The 12,531-nt window shown below is 50.0% G+C and overlaps 1 protein-coding gene across 1 annotated transcript in view; it reads right to left on the minus strand.

The window, feature by feature from the left end:
• The window catches only part of LOC122383005 (plexin-B-like), a 65,260-nt gene that overhangs the window by 13,683 nt on the left and 39,046 nt on the right, over positions 1–12,531 (minus strand). Inside the window, exons 7-13 of the mRNA XM_043369047.1 lie at positions 7,008–7,379; positions 5,524–5,748; positions 5,102–5,268; positions 4,794–4,881; positions 3,510–3,758; positions 3,038–3,299; positions 2,113–2,258 (exon numbers count right to left, since the gene is read on the minus strand). Coding sequence (XP_043224982.1) covers positions 2,113–2,258; positions 3,038–3,299; positions 3,510–3,758; positions 4,794–4,881; positions 5,102–5,268; positions 5,524–5,748; positions 7,008–7,379 — 1,509 coding nt within the window. The remainder of the gene's footprint in view (positions 1–2,112; positions 2,259–3,037; positions 3,300–3,509; positions 3,759–4,793; positions 4,882–5,101; positions 5,269–5,523; positions 5,749–7,007; positions 7,380–12,531) is intronic.

Below are 12,531 nucleotides of genomic sequence, written 5' to 3' on the forward strand. Positions count from 1 at the left end.
GGAGCTTACAGTGGGCTGGACCAGCTCTCGGGTTCCTGCCCTTGGGGGCAGACCGCTCCGGATGGTTCCGGTCCCGAACTCTAGGGAACACTACGAGTGGCTGTGGAAACTCTTAGGAGCTTACAATTAGCTACGTGGCCTATTGCGTGGTCGCTCCGTTTGGCGGGGTTTGGCGGGTGGTTCCAGGAGCAGGAACTGCCACCAGTGGGCGATCGGCCTTTACTCAGCCAACAGAGTGTCTAGATCACGGAGGCGTCAGGCATGAGCCCAATGGCAACTTAGCGGCCCCCGGCTAAGAGGCGTTGGGCGAGGGCAGACAGATGCCGGAGAGAGCGAGGGAGAGGGAGGGAGGGTGGGAGGGAGAGAGATAAGCGGAGCGGGCGGGCTGGGGCGGGAGGCACGAGGGGAGCGCGGGATATAGGACAGTCAGAGACGAGCCAGCGAAGGGGACGGACCATCGGTCATGGTCTCAACAATTTTTTTTTTGTTCTTCTTTGTTTTTTTTTTCCCTGTCGTGACCCCACTGTGGCGGGTGGTTCCAGGAGCAGGAACTGCCACCAGTGGGCGATCGGCCTTTACTCAGCCAACAGAGTGTCTAGATCACGGAGGCGTCAGGCATGAGCCCAATGTTAATTACTAAAGCAATAAACTACCAGTCTGACATAAACAATGCCATCAAAAACAATGCATGAGACAATTCAGACAGCCTCTTACGAGCTTAACTATGCATAATGAGGGGTTGTTTGTTAACCTTTATTGCTCTACATAGTCGTGCAATGAGTGTAATTTGTTCTATAAGTGCATAAAGCGTTACGTACATGTGTTTATAATATTGTTTTGGGCGTTCATCCGTAGCGTCAACCAAATCGATAGGCATTCATTGTTTAACCCTATTCCTGGCGGGCTCCGCCGGGACAAGAAACTGGCGGGGGGGGGGGCCGATTCGCCCCCCCCTGAGATCTCGAGAACGAAGCAAGATAGCGACAAGCGGTAAACGGCATCGGATACGCACGGCCAAGATCTACAATTTTTACTCAGGTCATTTTCAGGTCAGGTCAAAGATGACGTCACAGGGGTCGAAAAAGTCAAAATGGCGGCGCTAGATATGGAGAGAGTTTTTCTCGAATAACTTTCGAATTAGTCAAGATAGGAACAAACTAAGGGCATCATCGTGATCCTCTCGTCAATCCGCATCGAATGATATATATGTTGACCTCGAAAGGTCAAGGTCAAAGGTTGACCTCAGGTCACGTGACCTCGAGGTCATCATGTATATCATTCGATGCGTCTTGACGAGCTGAACACAATGAGACCATCCACGCGTCTGTATCTTGTTCCTGTACGGAGTTATTGGCCAAAAACCTTTGGTGACCTTTGATGACGTCACATGACCTCACAGCTGCCCAACAGCAAAACAGACCTCAAGGTAGTGAAGGTTGATCGTATATGAAGTCATGCATGGTATATGGGGCCATTCCGACCCGTTTTAGTGGTAAAAACAGGGAGTTGATTTTTCCCCCATTGACTTATAATGGGGAGGTCGCGAAATTGACCTGACCTTAGGTCACCGATATCAAAATTCCGAGATATACAAATTGCACATACTGGTACCCTTACTAAACCCTGAAGAGAAGAAATTGATCGGTCAAAAACTCTAGCTCTGGCGTGATTGCAAACTTTTTTAAGGTAGGGTCACCAAACCGCCTCTGGTGACCTGACCTGAGGTCAGATCAACTCAAAATTTTCAGACATGTTGCATAGAAGCCTTTTAGGAAAAGTCAGAAAATTTGAGCTTCCTAGGTCAACGCGTTTGGGAGAAATAACCAAAAAACCTCAGGGGGGCTCCTGAGGCCCCCCCGCCAGGAATAGGGTTAATCGAGCCTCACAAAAATGAAGAATATGTGATGCGGACTACAGATGCCCACTTAGCACTGCAATATACATTCTTGCCAACTCATGTGAGTAGTCTTTCTTATTATCAACTTTCTTAGCTATATTTTATATATTTTTCTTTAAATAATTTTCAATTTCATATTCATAGCGTTGAATATGATGACAATAATTGAACCTTAATAAAAGCGCGATAGCCCTCATCGGTCCTCAATGCCTTACCGTGCCGTTGATGGGTCGTAGAGCGGTCTCGTTGAACACTATGATCCTGGGCTGCTGTATCGAGTCAAACTGACGGCCGTGGACGGTCAGCGGCCGGCCGCCAGAGACGTAGCTCTTCAGCGGACGAATGTCCAGCACCACCGGGTCTGGGGGGTCAAGGAGACAGGTCAAAAGATATAAGACTATCGCTTTCTGCCGGAGAGGTAAGGCGGCAGCGATTGACATGCAAAAAAAAAATCAAGATTCAAGGTGTGTGCTTTATTCGTAGTACGATTATGTTGGTCTGCTGTCTGAAAACGCGTTCTTCAGTTCAGTTTGTCATGAAGACATTTTAGGCAGATACCAGGGGCGAGTGACTACCAGCAGTAAACTACAACTTGTTCCGGTGCGGTTGCACTCTAATTCATATACAGTCATTAACGGTGGGAGCAGAGCCATATGTTGTTCACATGGCATTTCACAACAGTCGCAGTGCAAGTTGTAATTGAAAGCGAACATGAGAAAATAACATTTTTACAATTACACAGCTGCCACGGTGACTATCACAGCTGCATTGCATGGCTAATCATGTCTGACAATGTTCTTGAGATGATTATCTCTTAGGATGAAGGACTTAAAATTACACCGCAACTTCGCCAGTAAATGGGAATGGCAGAGCTGAAGGAGTGGAACATAATACAGACAAAAGGCAATGTTACTACCACACCACCGCTTAGAAGAAATATGCTAAAAGCAGGTGCATGCGGTACAAAAAGATGTAATCAAGGGGATAAGTATAACTATTTGCGATCATTTGTTTCACAACCTACCAGCTGTCAAACCTGCCCGGTAGCTTATTAAAATAGGGAGCATAACGGAGCTAACATTGCAGAGATTGCTCCCAAATTGGGCAAAGTGCTCGTAAGTCATCTGATTGTCATCTTACCCGGGGTGTACTGGAAGTGATCGCTCAGGATTCTGATCGCTCCATCCAGCGTGACGACCACCTGGTTACCCCTGCTGGCCTTCTGTGACGCTGACGTCACGCACGTGACGGTCGCTGTGTCACGTGACGCCACACGGCACGGCCGGCCGCCCAGCGTGACGGTCAGGTTTGACCCGATGTCCAGATTTGACCCGGTCAAAGTCAGCTGTGTTCCACCACTACGAGGGCCGAGCCGAGGAAAAATGTCCGATACGTCGAAACGCTGGAATGGGGAACCGACTCTGGTGAGGTGTCCGTTTTTTGTTGGCGATTTTGACATTAAAGAACGCAAAAATATTTTGGTTTAAAAGGTTAATTTTCTACTGATTTTTTAAATTGTATTGAAGCATTTTTCGGTTTAGAAAGATAAAATTTTGGATTGGCATGAACTTAAACGCTATATATTTGCAGGGGATTTTGGACATACTCGTACCTGATAACGGAATGTGACTGCCGAATCTGCGAATCCGGCGTTGTTTCCCAGTTTGACCGTTTCTTCTGCGGGCTGGGTGACGGCGCCGGTGCGGCACATGACCTTGACCGAGACCTCGTAGTCGACAAGGCCACAGGGCACCCGGCCGACGAAGATGCGTCCGGTCACCTCGTTTCGGTGCAGTCCCAGGTTTCTGCCCTCGATGGTGAGCAGGGTGCCGCCCTCCAGAGGACCCGAACGGGGATATATCTGAAAAGGAATAGAAAAATACATTATACAGAGATGTGTTGCCGTAATTCAAACCGCGCCAGCACGGTGCAGTGCAGTGGTTCGATCGTAACACACCGAGGCGTCGGGAGTAGGGAAGCTGGAGAAAACGAACGTTCTGTTTTTGAAAATCGATCGTTCAAGGCTCACGTGCCAGTTGTGTCCTTGCCGAAGGGTTCCGGCTCGATTCCTGAACACGTTCCTGAGCACTGTCCCATTGAACTATCTGACGCATTTCTCCGAGCCTCCGGAGGCCCAGGCAGGTGTGAGCACCAATGATCCGTCTGCCGTCGGATTAGCAGTGTTTCCCTAAACCATCTGTCAGGACCAGCCCGACGGGTCGGCCAGGGGCTCAGCTCACACCTGTCTCAAAGACCGGAGCCCCAAGGGTCACTTCACACCCCATTCGGAGACCCTGGTGCCATTATACCTCCACGCATCGGATGAACGCAGTCACGCGGACTGGTCTACCTCCTGAGTCATCAGAGAGACCCGGGGCCCCGCGGCGCGATCATATATAATGGACGAAGCTGCAGTCGCTGAATGGAAGGAGGCGGAAGCGGAGATGTTATGTACTGAGAGGTGCATTGCCTAAGGGGTGGATTTACCAGTGCCGTGTGGTTTCGAGTACCGCTCCCATCGCCGTCCCTTGTTATGCTTTGTGTCCGTCATACTCAATCCGACCACATCAAACGTCTGAGCTGAGAGGAAGACAGGTTTCGGGAATGCAATTTAACTGATAATGAAGAGGCCAGAGTAAATGAGAACACCTAGGCCTTTCTTCGCAAATTCGGGAGAACACCCGATGGAGCAGCTGAAATAAGACATGCGTATTGCGAATAGCATACTACGAGTTGTTGCTACGATAAGTTGTTGCTACGAATAGCAACAACTTATCGGTTATAAAGATCATCCCTTCCCCTCATAATCATGATCACTGTCTCTCGCCAGGAACATGCAATTCATGCAATGTCATTGTGGCAAGGTCGTGAACGAAGTGTGATTCAGTGCACCCACCTGATAAATCTGCGGCCGGGGACACTCGGTGACCGGCTTCTGAAGGCACTGCTCGCTGAATCGGCACTGTCCGCCGCACCACTGGCACCTGAAGGACGAGGTCATCGAGAAAGTTAGGTCTCCGGCCTCGGCCATAACGTTCAGATGATACACCCGAGTAAAACATTTTTTTTTCTTTGAAAAAGTTGGGAGAGATGTGCTATTACAGCTGTCTGATCGAGTAATGACTTGAATTCAACTTGTAAATCCTGGCCTTGTGAATTGCCAGGTTATATAAAACAAAGGTTAGAAATAATTTCTGTATTCACCTGTATCTGGGGTCCCTGGTGAGACATAGGGAGCAGTCCTCCGACCCCTGGTGGGTGGCCAGCAGGGCGCACTTGTACAGCGTGAAGTCCACAGAGCCGATGAGGTTGTCGTTCCGTTTGACGCTGACCGTGGCGCTGATTGATGATTGGTTGGCGCGGTACGAGAACTTGACGGTGCAAAAGAAGGAATTGTGAGCTTGTTAGCACAAGTCTCCAATAAAATAAGGAACATTGCAAAAACATAACAAATAGGATAGCAAATCCGATGAATTAGTTGGGAACGGTATGGAATAACTGGCAAAATATGGAATGTATTTTTACTGAAATGCATCGTCAACAATGTCCCGTTTGATAAGACATACAAAGAAAGCCAATCACACAGACAGGTAAAGAGCAGACATCTGTTTCGACTTTGAGCACACCTTGTTCTTGTCGCACACAATGAGCCGCCCGGCGTCGAGTCTACCGGGCACCATCACGGTCCGGCCCTCGATGACGATGACGCACGTGTAGCTGGACTGTCCGGCCAACGGCGACGGCAGGTTGGTCACCTCCAGCACGAGACTGTGGGCGACCTCGTCAGCGACCAGGATCGGCTGTCGGGGCGGCACCACCGCCGGACAGCCCAGCTCGGACGGAGAGAGCACCTGACGGGGTACACGAAACCGAACCGGTCACGGGGAAAACGTCTACGGCAAGCGCAAACGGTGGCTGCGGCAGTGACTAGTGAGCATGTTATCTCTCGCCTGATGCTAGGTCTTTTCGGTTTGTAATCAAAGTACCGCTGTCTGCAGCTAAATGTGCTGAACATTCGATACTGTTACGATCCCTTCGTCTTCGTCGAGAATCGTACCGATCACTAGACAAGCCAAGAGAGGCAACTTATGGCGACACTAGCCGTCCATTCAAACGAAGCCCGACATTTCGGCCAAGTTTTGAAGATGTGCTGAGTGGTCTGAAAACAGACATCTTCACTGGGACGAGGTCCAGTTTCCGTGCGAACTTTCCGCACAAACAAACAGGGAACGGGTCCATTCGGAGCTATATGTGGGTCTATTACGCGCGAGACGGCGCGGAAAGTAAATAACGAACGGGATGCCGTAAATTCGTCGGAAGTGATGGACGGCAGTAGCGTCACGGCTCGTCCTCCGGGAGCGGGGCCTGACGTCATTAGGGGCGTGACCTGAAGGACGGTCACAACGGCGTGTTGATATGCACCATCGTTCAGAGTAATGGTCTGCGCTTAGAAGACGCGCCTCGGCTTTGCGCTGATGAGAACGGCTGCAACAGCGCTGTTTGGAACGAGAAATGCTTATGGCATCATTTCGAGTACGATGCCCGGTGTCTTGGAGAAGGGCGTCCATTAGGCTAAATTATGCCGTATAGGGCTAAATGTAGACACTGGAAAATACGGTCTGTTGTTGAACTCTTTTGCTTAGATGGCATCGACGTTTATGCTTATGCACAAGCATCATTGTTATGGCATTATGTAATGCTTCAGACGCCTGGTATAGAAACGCAAAACAGTAACAAGTCTGAAGACAATGATATAGATTGATGAAGTCACCTTTGGAGAAGACACCAAGAAAAACGCTTTCTCACTTTTCATGCGTTTTTTTAGCATCCTGGGATAGGAAGCGTATCTTCCAAATCGGCGTCTCAGCCAACTTCAACAAAACCACAAAAACAGTCGGGTCCTGTCAAAGTATGACAGCTCTCGCAAAAAAGCGCCCTGTTGACTAGAATGATGCATTGCGGCTTCAACTCAGACGTTAGACCATAAAATAGGACCCCAAAGCCTGCTGGGATAGCATATGAGACACAATAAAGAAGGTGATGGAGCCGGTTGCCACGGCTCCCTGCAGTGCATTCACCAGGTGTAGAGGTGATATCCGAGTTGACTTACCTTACCGACCATTCTGGAAATGGAGCCTCTGTGACAGATGCTGTTCTCGTTACCGCACTTGTTGTCGTACACGCACCAGCTGCACTGCCACTGTGACGTCACACACGAACCGCAGGTTGTGTGCCGGCCGCAGTCAAAGTAGACGAACTGGCGCGTCACAAAGTCCTTCTTGGTCTCGGAGGAGCGCACGGAGAGCGGCACGGTCACGTGATCGGCCGAGGGCGCCAGCAGGGGTCGGAGGCTGAGCGGCGGCGCCGGACAGCGCAGGCCGCGAACGGTGGCCGTGGCGTCGACGGGCGGCGCTGAGCCGAACACGCACTGGTACTTGGCGCCCGACGGCAGCGGCGGCAGCGCGCGGATCGACAGATGAATCTGAAAATGAGAAAAACATGATAATGTAATCGTCACAATATCATGTATCCCATCAAACATTACTTATGATGACTAGTGGTCATCATTCGTGAACAGGGAAATGCTAATGTCATTCCGCACAGTGACCACATCATGGTATTTAATCATGGTCGCGCTGTCTGATGAAAAGCGATGGATCGGTCCATTCCATCCAATTTTCGGACCCACGGTGGCACGGCGCTGTGAAGTTTCCGCCCGTTGGAGCCAATCATCCATCGCTGCCGAAATTTAATCGGCCCGCATTGTCGTCCAACCCTTCCCCAAATCCCACTCCATTAATACGCCACCGGCGACGGCCGTGGCACCGCGAGGGGCAGACGGGGCTGGCCGCCGCCCCAGCGTCCATCAGCGCCGCCGATGACGGATCTGTGCCGACACATGGCGTGTCAGCGGGCGTCATCAGACGGACGGGCCGAGTGTATCGCCACCATCGCCGGCGTCACCTTCGGCCGTCAGCGCGTCATCGCCGGCACACGGCTTCATCAGATACCCATGACGGCGAAGTGACGGTACAGCGTCCCGTCCAACCGTCACAGAGGGGAGAGGGCACTCCAGGCTCTAGGGGGTCCTCCGACTGTTCAATTGCACTGGGACTGCTCTGGTCCCGACGGATTCGCTCACATATCGACCGAGCGGAGGGTCAGAAGAAGGGATTGATTGTGCTGGCGGCGGCCGGCGGTGAAGAGTGATTGGTGGTCGTGGGCCAATTTGTGGCCGCGCAGAGGGGACGCTGTGGCACGGTGAACTGGCTGGCCATTCGTCAGTTTAGCACCCCGCTCGCCCATCATTCAGCGCCTCTCCCTGAAGGCTGGGGAGCTCAGACTGGTGGCCGCGGCGGGAGCTGAAATCAGGGGTCTGTGGATGTGGTGGCCGGGAGACCGGCTCAAGTTCTGTCCACGAGGGTACGATAGAGTATGATGTCATCATAGCAGCTCTGTATGACCACGAGCGGGCTTTAGTAGCAAAACTCGTGACGACAAGGCGTAAATTAATTAAATAAAATTTACTTGAAAATACCTGCTAGGAGCCCGTTCATAAAGAATCACCGCAGATGCAGCGAGCTCAGGTATAATCCTTAGAGCTGATCATGTTCCCGACCATTATTTTGCTTGAAGCCCGTCACATGCAAATGAAGACTGAGTGCTTTTCCACCGTGTTTCATAAATCCTCTCTCCCGCCGGTACAGCTTCAGCGATAGCTCGGCGATCCAGTTTCAGTTTGAGTGGTCGTGACGCATTAAGCCCACACTTAGCAAGTCCGTGGCAAATGGGCGGCGGGTCGGGGCCGGGAGGCCGTAAAGGGCGCTGAATCGCCGCCAGATGCCGTGATACGTTATCGACTCGCCGTGCCCATTGACGTCGACCTTCCAAGCGCACCGTGAAAAGAGCGCTCGAACTCTTAGGGCATCGGTGCTATCTGATTTTTTATTGTCAATAGAGCTCGGCGATGAATGGTGGTCGTTTTTTAGGGGATATTTCATGGAGGATGGCGATAATTTATCACGCAGCCTGCAGCTGTGGCTTCGGTCCCGAGCGCTCGATGGACGGCATCTGCTCACTTCGTTTGACACAATTCAGCCACGAATATGCCGCTATTTGTCAAGCCATTTGAGTGAGATCGCAACATTGTGTATCGGACGGGTTCAAGGCGGAACATTAAATGCAGTGATTTAACCCTCGCCCGTAAACGGCGATCTGCCACCTTCGCCCATGCAGGGGGGGGGGGTTGGTGCGACCCCCCCCCCTTGGCGTTTGAAAACGGAGCGTCGTAGAGCTTAGCGGAAAAGACCAACGGATTGCTCTCGCCGAGATCTCGCGATTGGTGGTATATTTTCTGGTCCTAGGTCAACATTTGACCTACTTTTGACCGGTCAAAGGTCAAATTTTCGGAAAAATAGACTTTTTTCAACTTTCCGCGGCGATTGCGGCAAAACGGTGGGAGATATCGACTTGAAACCTTCACTATCGTGTTCCTTGATCAATTCTCTATCGTTTGGTATGTATTTCGTTTCCCTAGCTCTAAAAATGGCGCGTTGGGAGCGCCGGAAGTCGGCAAGGTCACAGTCGGCGGCAGAAATTCGAAAAATCAAAATTTAAATTTTTGAAATCTGATTGTATTTTTGGATTTGGAAGGTCCATTTGCTCCCTATAGAAGCTAATATTGCTGCATATTCCCATTGAGGTGACAAGAATTAGCAAAATAGTGGTTCGGGCGCTTTTCAAAAATAGTACCGGACGCTGTTCCTCTTGTGACGTCATAGCTCCGTGACCTGACCTGACCCGGTCAAGTTTCTTATACCATATGATAGCCAATACTTGCCCCAACATGCATGAGAAGTTTCATCACGATCCATCAACCGATGTCCGTACCACCGGCAGGAAACCTCGGGCGTTGGCACTCAGTTTGTGAAAATCCGGCCGGAGGCTGTTCCCTTTGTGACGTCATAACTCCGTGACCTGACATGACTCGGTCAAATTTTTTTTTATCAAAAGATGCGCAAGGTTTGCCCCATAAGGTACCCAAAATTTGGCGCAGCGCCGCCGTTTTTGCACTATTTCCGAAAAACCTCAGGGGGGGGGGGGTGCACCAACCCCCCCCCTACATGGGCGAGGGTTAACACTATCGAGCTGTTCGACACGAAACCAATCTACCATGCTCTACGTTGAGCCTTTCTTTAAAATTTTAAAATATGAAGCTCACATACGTACAAAAACTCCCTTAGTCCCTCAGAAACGCTCGGTGGAATGTTTTCCGTGTCAGATCCTGTAGCAGTTGCGGCCTAGCAACACCGTCGACACCACAGGCCGGCGATGAGAGCTCCTTGTGCGACGAAGAGCTCCAAGTACACCAGTCGTGATGCATTACGACGTGATGCGATTTGGGAGATGGATTCCGCCGCTCTGCCGTGCTCCGTCATCACCGGGCGAGACGCAAGGAGACTCAGGCTGAGCGTGGCGGAGGGCATAAATGATACTGAAAGGCTGAAATAATGCTCACTCGTAATTAAGAGTATGTACATGCGGTTCTTCCAGGAGTGTGGAACGTAAGTACTGTATGTCACGTCAGTTACGAAGCTCCACACGATAAAATACGATAAAATCGAACGACGACACTCAACTACCGATCAGTTTGCTGACAAACTGTACCGCACGGCGTTGGTGTATTGCGGGACAGCCTACCCCCTATATGTGTAAGGCATGCTAATAACCCGCGCACCGACGGGGGGGGGGGCGGATATCCGCCCCCCCTGAGGTTTTTCGCGAATAGCGGGAAAACCGCGGCGCGTAGCGCCGCGAAATTTGGTATGACTATTCCCTTATCAATTTTACACATGGTGTGCAAGTTTGAACCTCCTACCTTTCAAGGTCAGGTCACCAGGTCACTTTGAATGACCCAACCTCAAGTCACTTTTTTGCAACTTTGTCACCGTGCCAGAGCTACAGTAGATGTCGGAGGCCTTTGAAAGTCTCAGGATGTTATTAGGTCATTAGTAGCTACAATTTGTATATCTCGGAATTTTGATATCGGTGACCTAAGGTCAGGTCAATTTCGCGACCTCCCCATTATAAGTCAATGGGGGAAAAATCAACTCCCTGTTTTTACCACTAAAACGGGTCGGAATGGCCCCACATACCATACATGACTTCATATACGATCAACCTTCACTACCTTGAGGTCTGTTTTGCTGTTGGGCAGCTGTGAGGTCATGTGACGTCATCAAAGGTCACCAAAGGTTTTTGGCCAATAACTCCGTACAGGAACAAGATACAGACGCGTGGATGGTCTCATTGTGTTCAGCTCGTCAAGACGCATCGAATGATATACATGATGACCTCGAGGTCACGTGACCTGAGGTCAACCTTTGACCTTGACCTTTCGAGGTCAACATATATATCATTCGATGCGGATTGACGAGAGGATCACGATGATGCCCTTAGTTTGTTCCTATCTTGACTAATTCGAAAGTTATTCGAGAAAAACTCTCTCCATATTTAGCGCCGCCATTTTGACTTTTTCGACCCCTGTGACGTCATCTTTGACCTGACCTGAAAATGACCTTAGTAAAAATTGTAGATCTTGACCGTGCGTATTCGATGCCGTTTACCGCTTGTCGCTATCTTGCTTCGTTCTCGAGATCTCAGGGGGGGGCGGTCATCCGCCCCCCCCCCCGTCGGTACTAAGTTGGCGCAGACCCCCGTCGGTGCGCGGGTTAAGATCATGGCGCCTACTGCAATGTTTTCCAATGTCTTCCTCAAATAAATGTGCCTTAATATGAGATTCAAATGCGACTCGTTACCTGGTTAATATGCAAAAAAGGACAAAATGTGACACTGTTATTAGCTGAAGAAGCGACAAGAGAAAGCCACAAACATGTCCAATTATGCCGAGCAACATGTTATTGAAGGTAAACATTTGAATGGGAACTGGATGTCTATTATTGCTCAACTTAATCATGGATTTCATGTAAAACTGTAATGGTCTTTACTGGATGTGGATACTGTCCCATTTGTTAATGATTATGTAATGCTCTGTGCTCAGCAATAAGAAAGAGTGGCTGATACGAATAGCTGTTAATGATTATGTAATGCTCTGTGCTCAGCAATAAGAAAGAGTGGCTGATACGAATAGCTTGGTTTGTATGTCCCGTGTTCCGGACTCGGTATCATATTCAGCACCAGCAATCAGCATTCAGCATGTATGTATTCTGAGAATTCCGCGGCTTTGGACAACATAAATGACTTTACCTGTCTGACATGATTAGGGCGGTCCTTTGAAAAATTACACTGTTGCATTGACACAAAGATGAAAGGCATCACTTACATAACCTATATCCACACTGCCTCCCAGATCATAACCAAGGCCACCACCTGTATGTGTGCTTGTAAGGGCTGACAAGTGTCTGGTTTCAGAAGCTTGACACCTAAATCCAGTCTGGCATGAAAAATCGTCTTCTTTATCACGTTTGCCTAAATGCCTTTTTATCTTCTCAGTCGTTTATTAGGCTTGTGTCTATCAAACTTTGCAAAGGTCTGGTCTTATGCCGGTTCCGCCCGATGGGAACGGACGCGTTTCCTTGTCAGCCGTCACGGATTGCACTGTCCCCGTGAGCCAT

This window comes from Amphibalanus amphitrite, unplaced genomic scaffold (genome assembly GCF_019059575.1).
Source record: "Amphibalanus amphitrite isolate SeventyFive unplaced genomic scaffold, NRLGWU_Aamphi_draft 000152F_arrow, whole genome shotgun sequence".
In the NCBI taxonomy this organism is placed as follows: domain Eukaryota; kingdom Metazoa; phylum Arthropoda; class Thecostraca; order Balanomorpha; family Balanidae; genus Amphibalanus; species Amphibalanus amphitrite.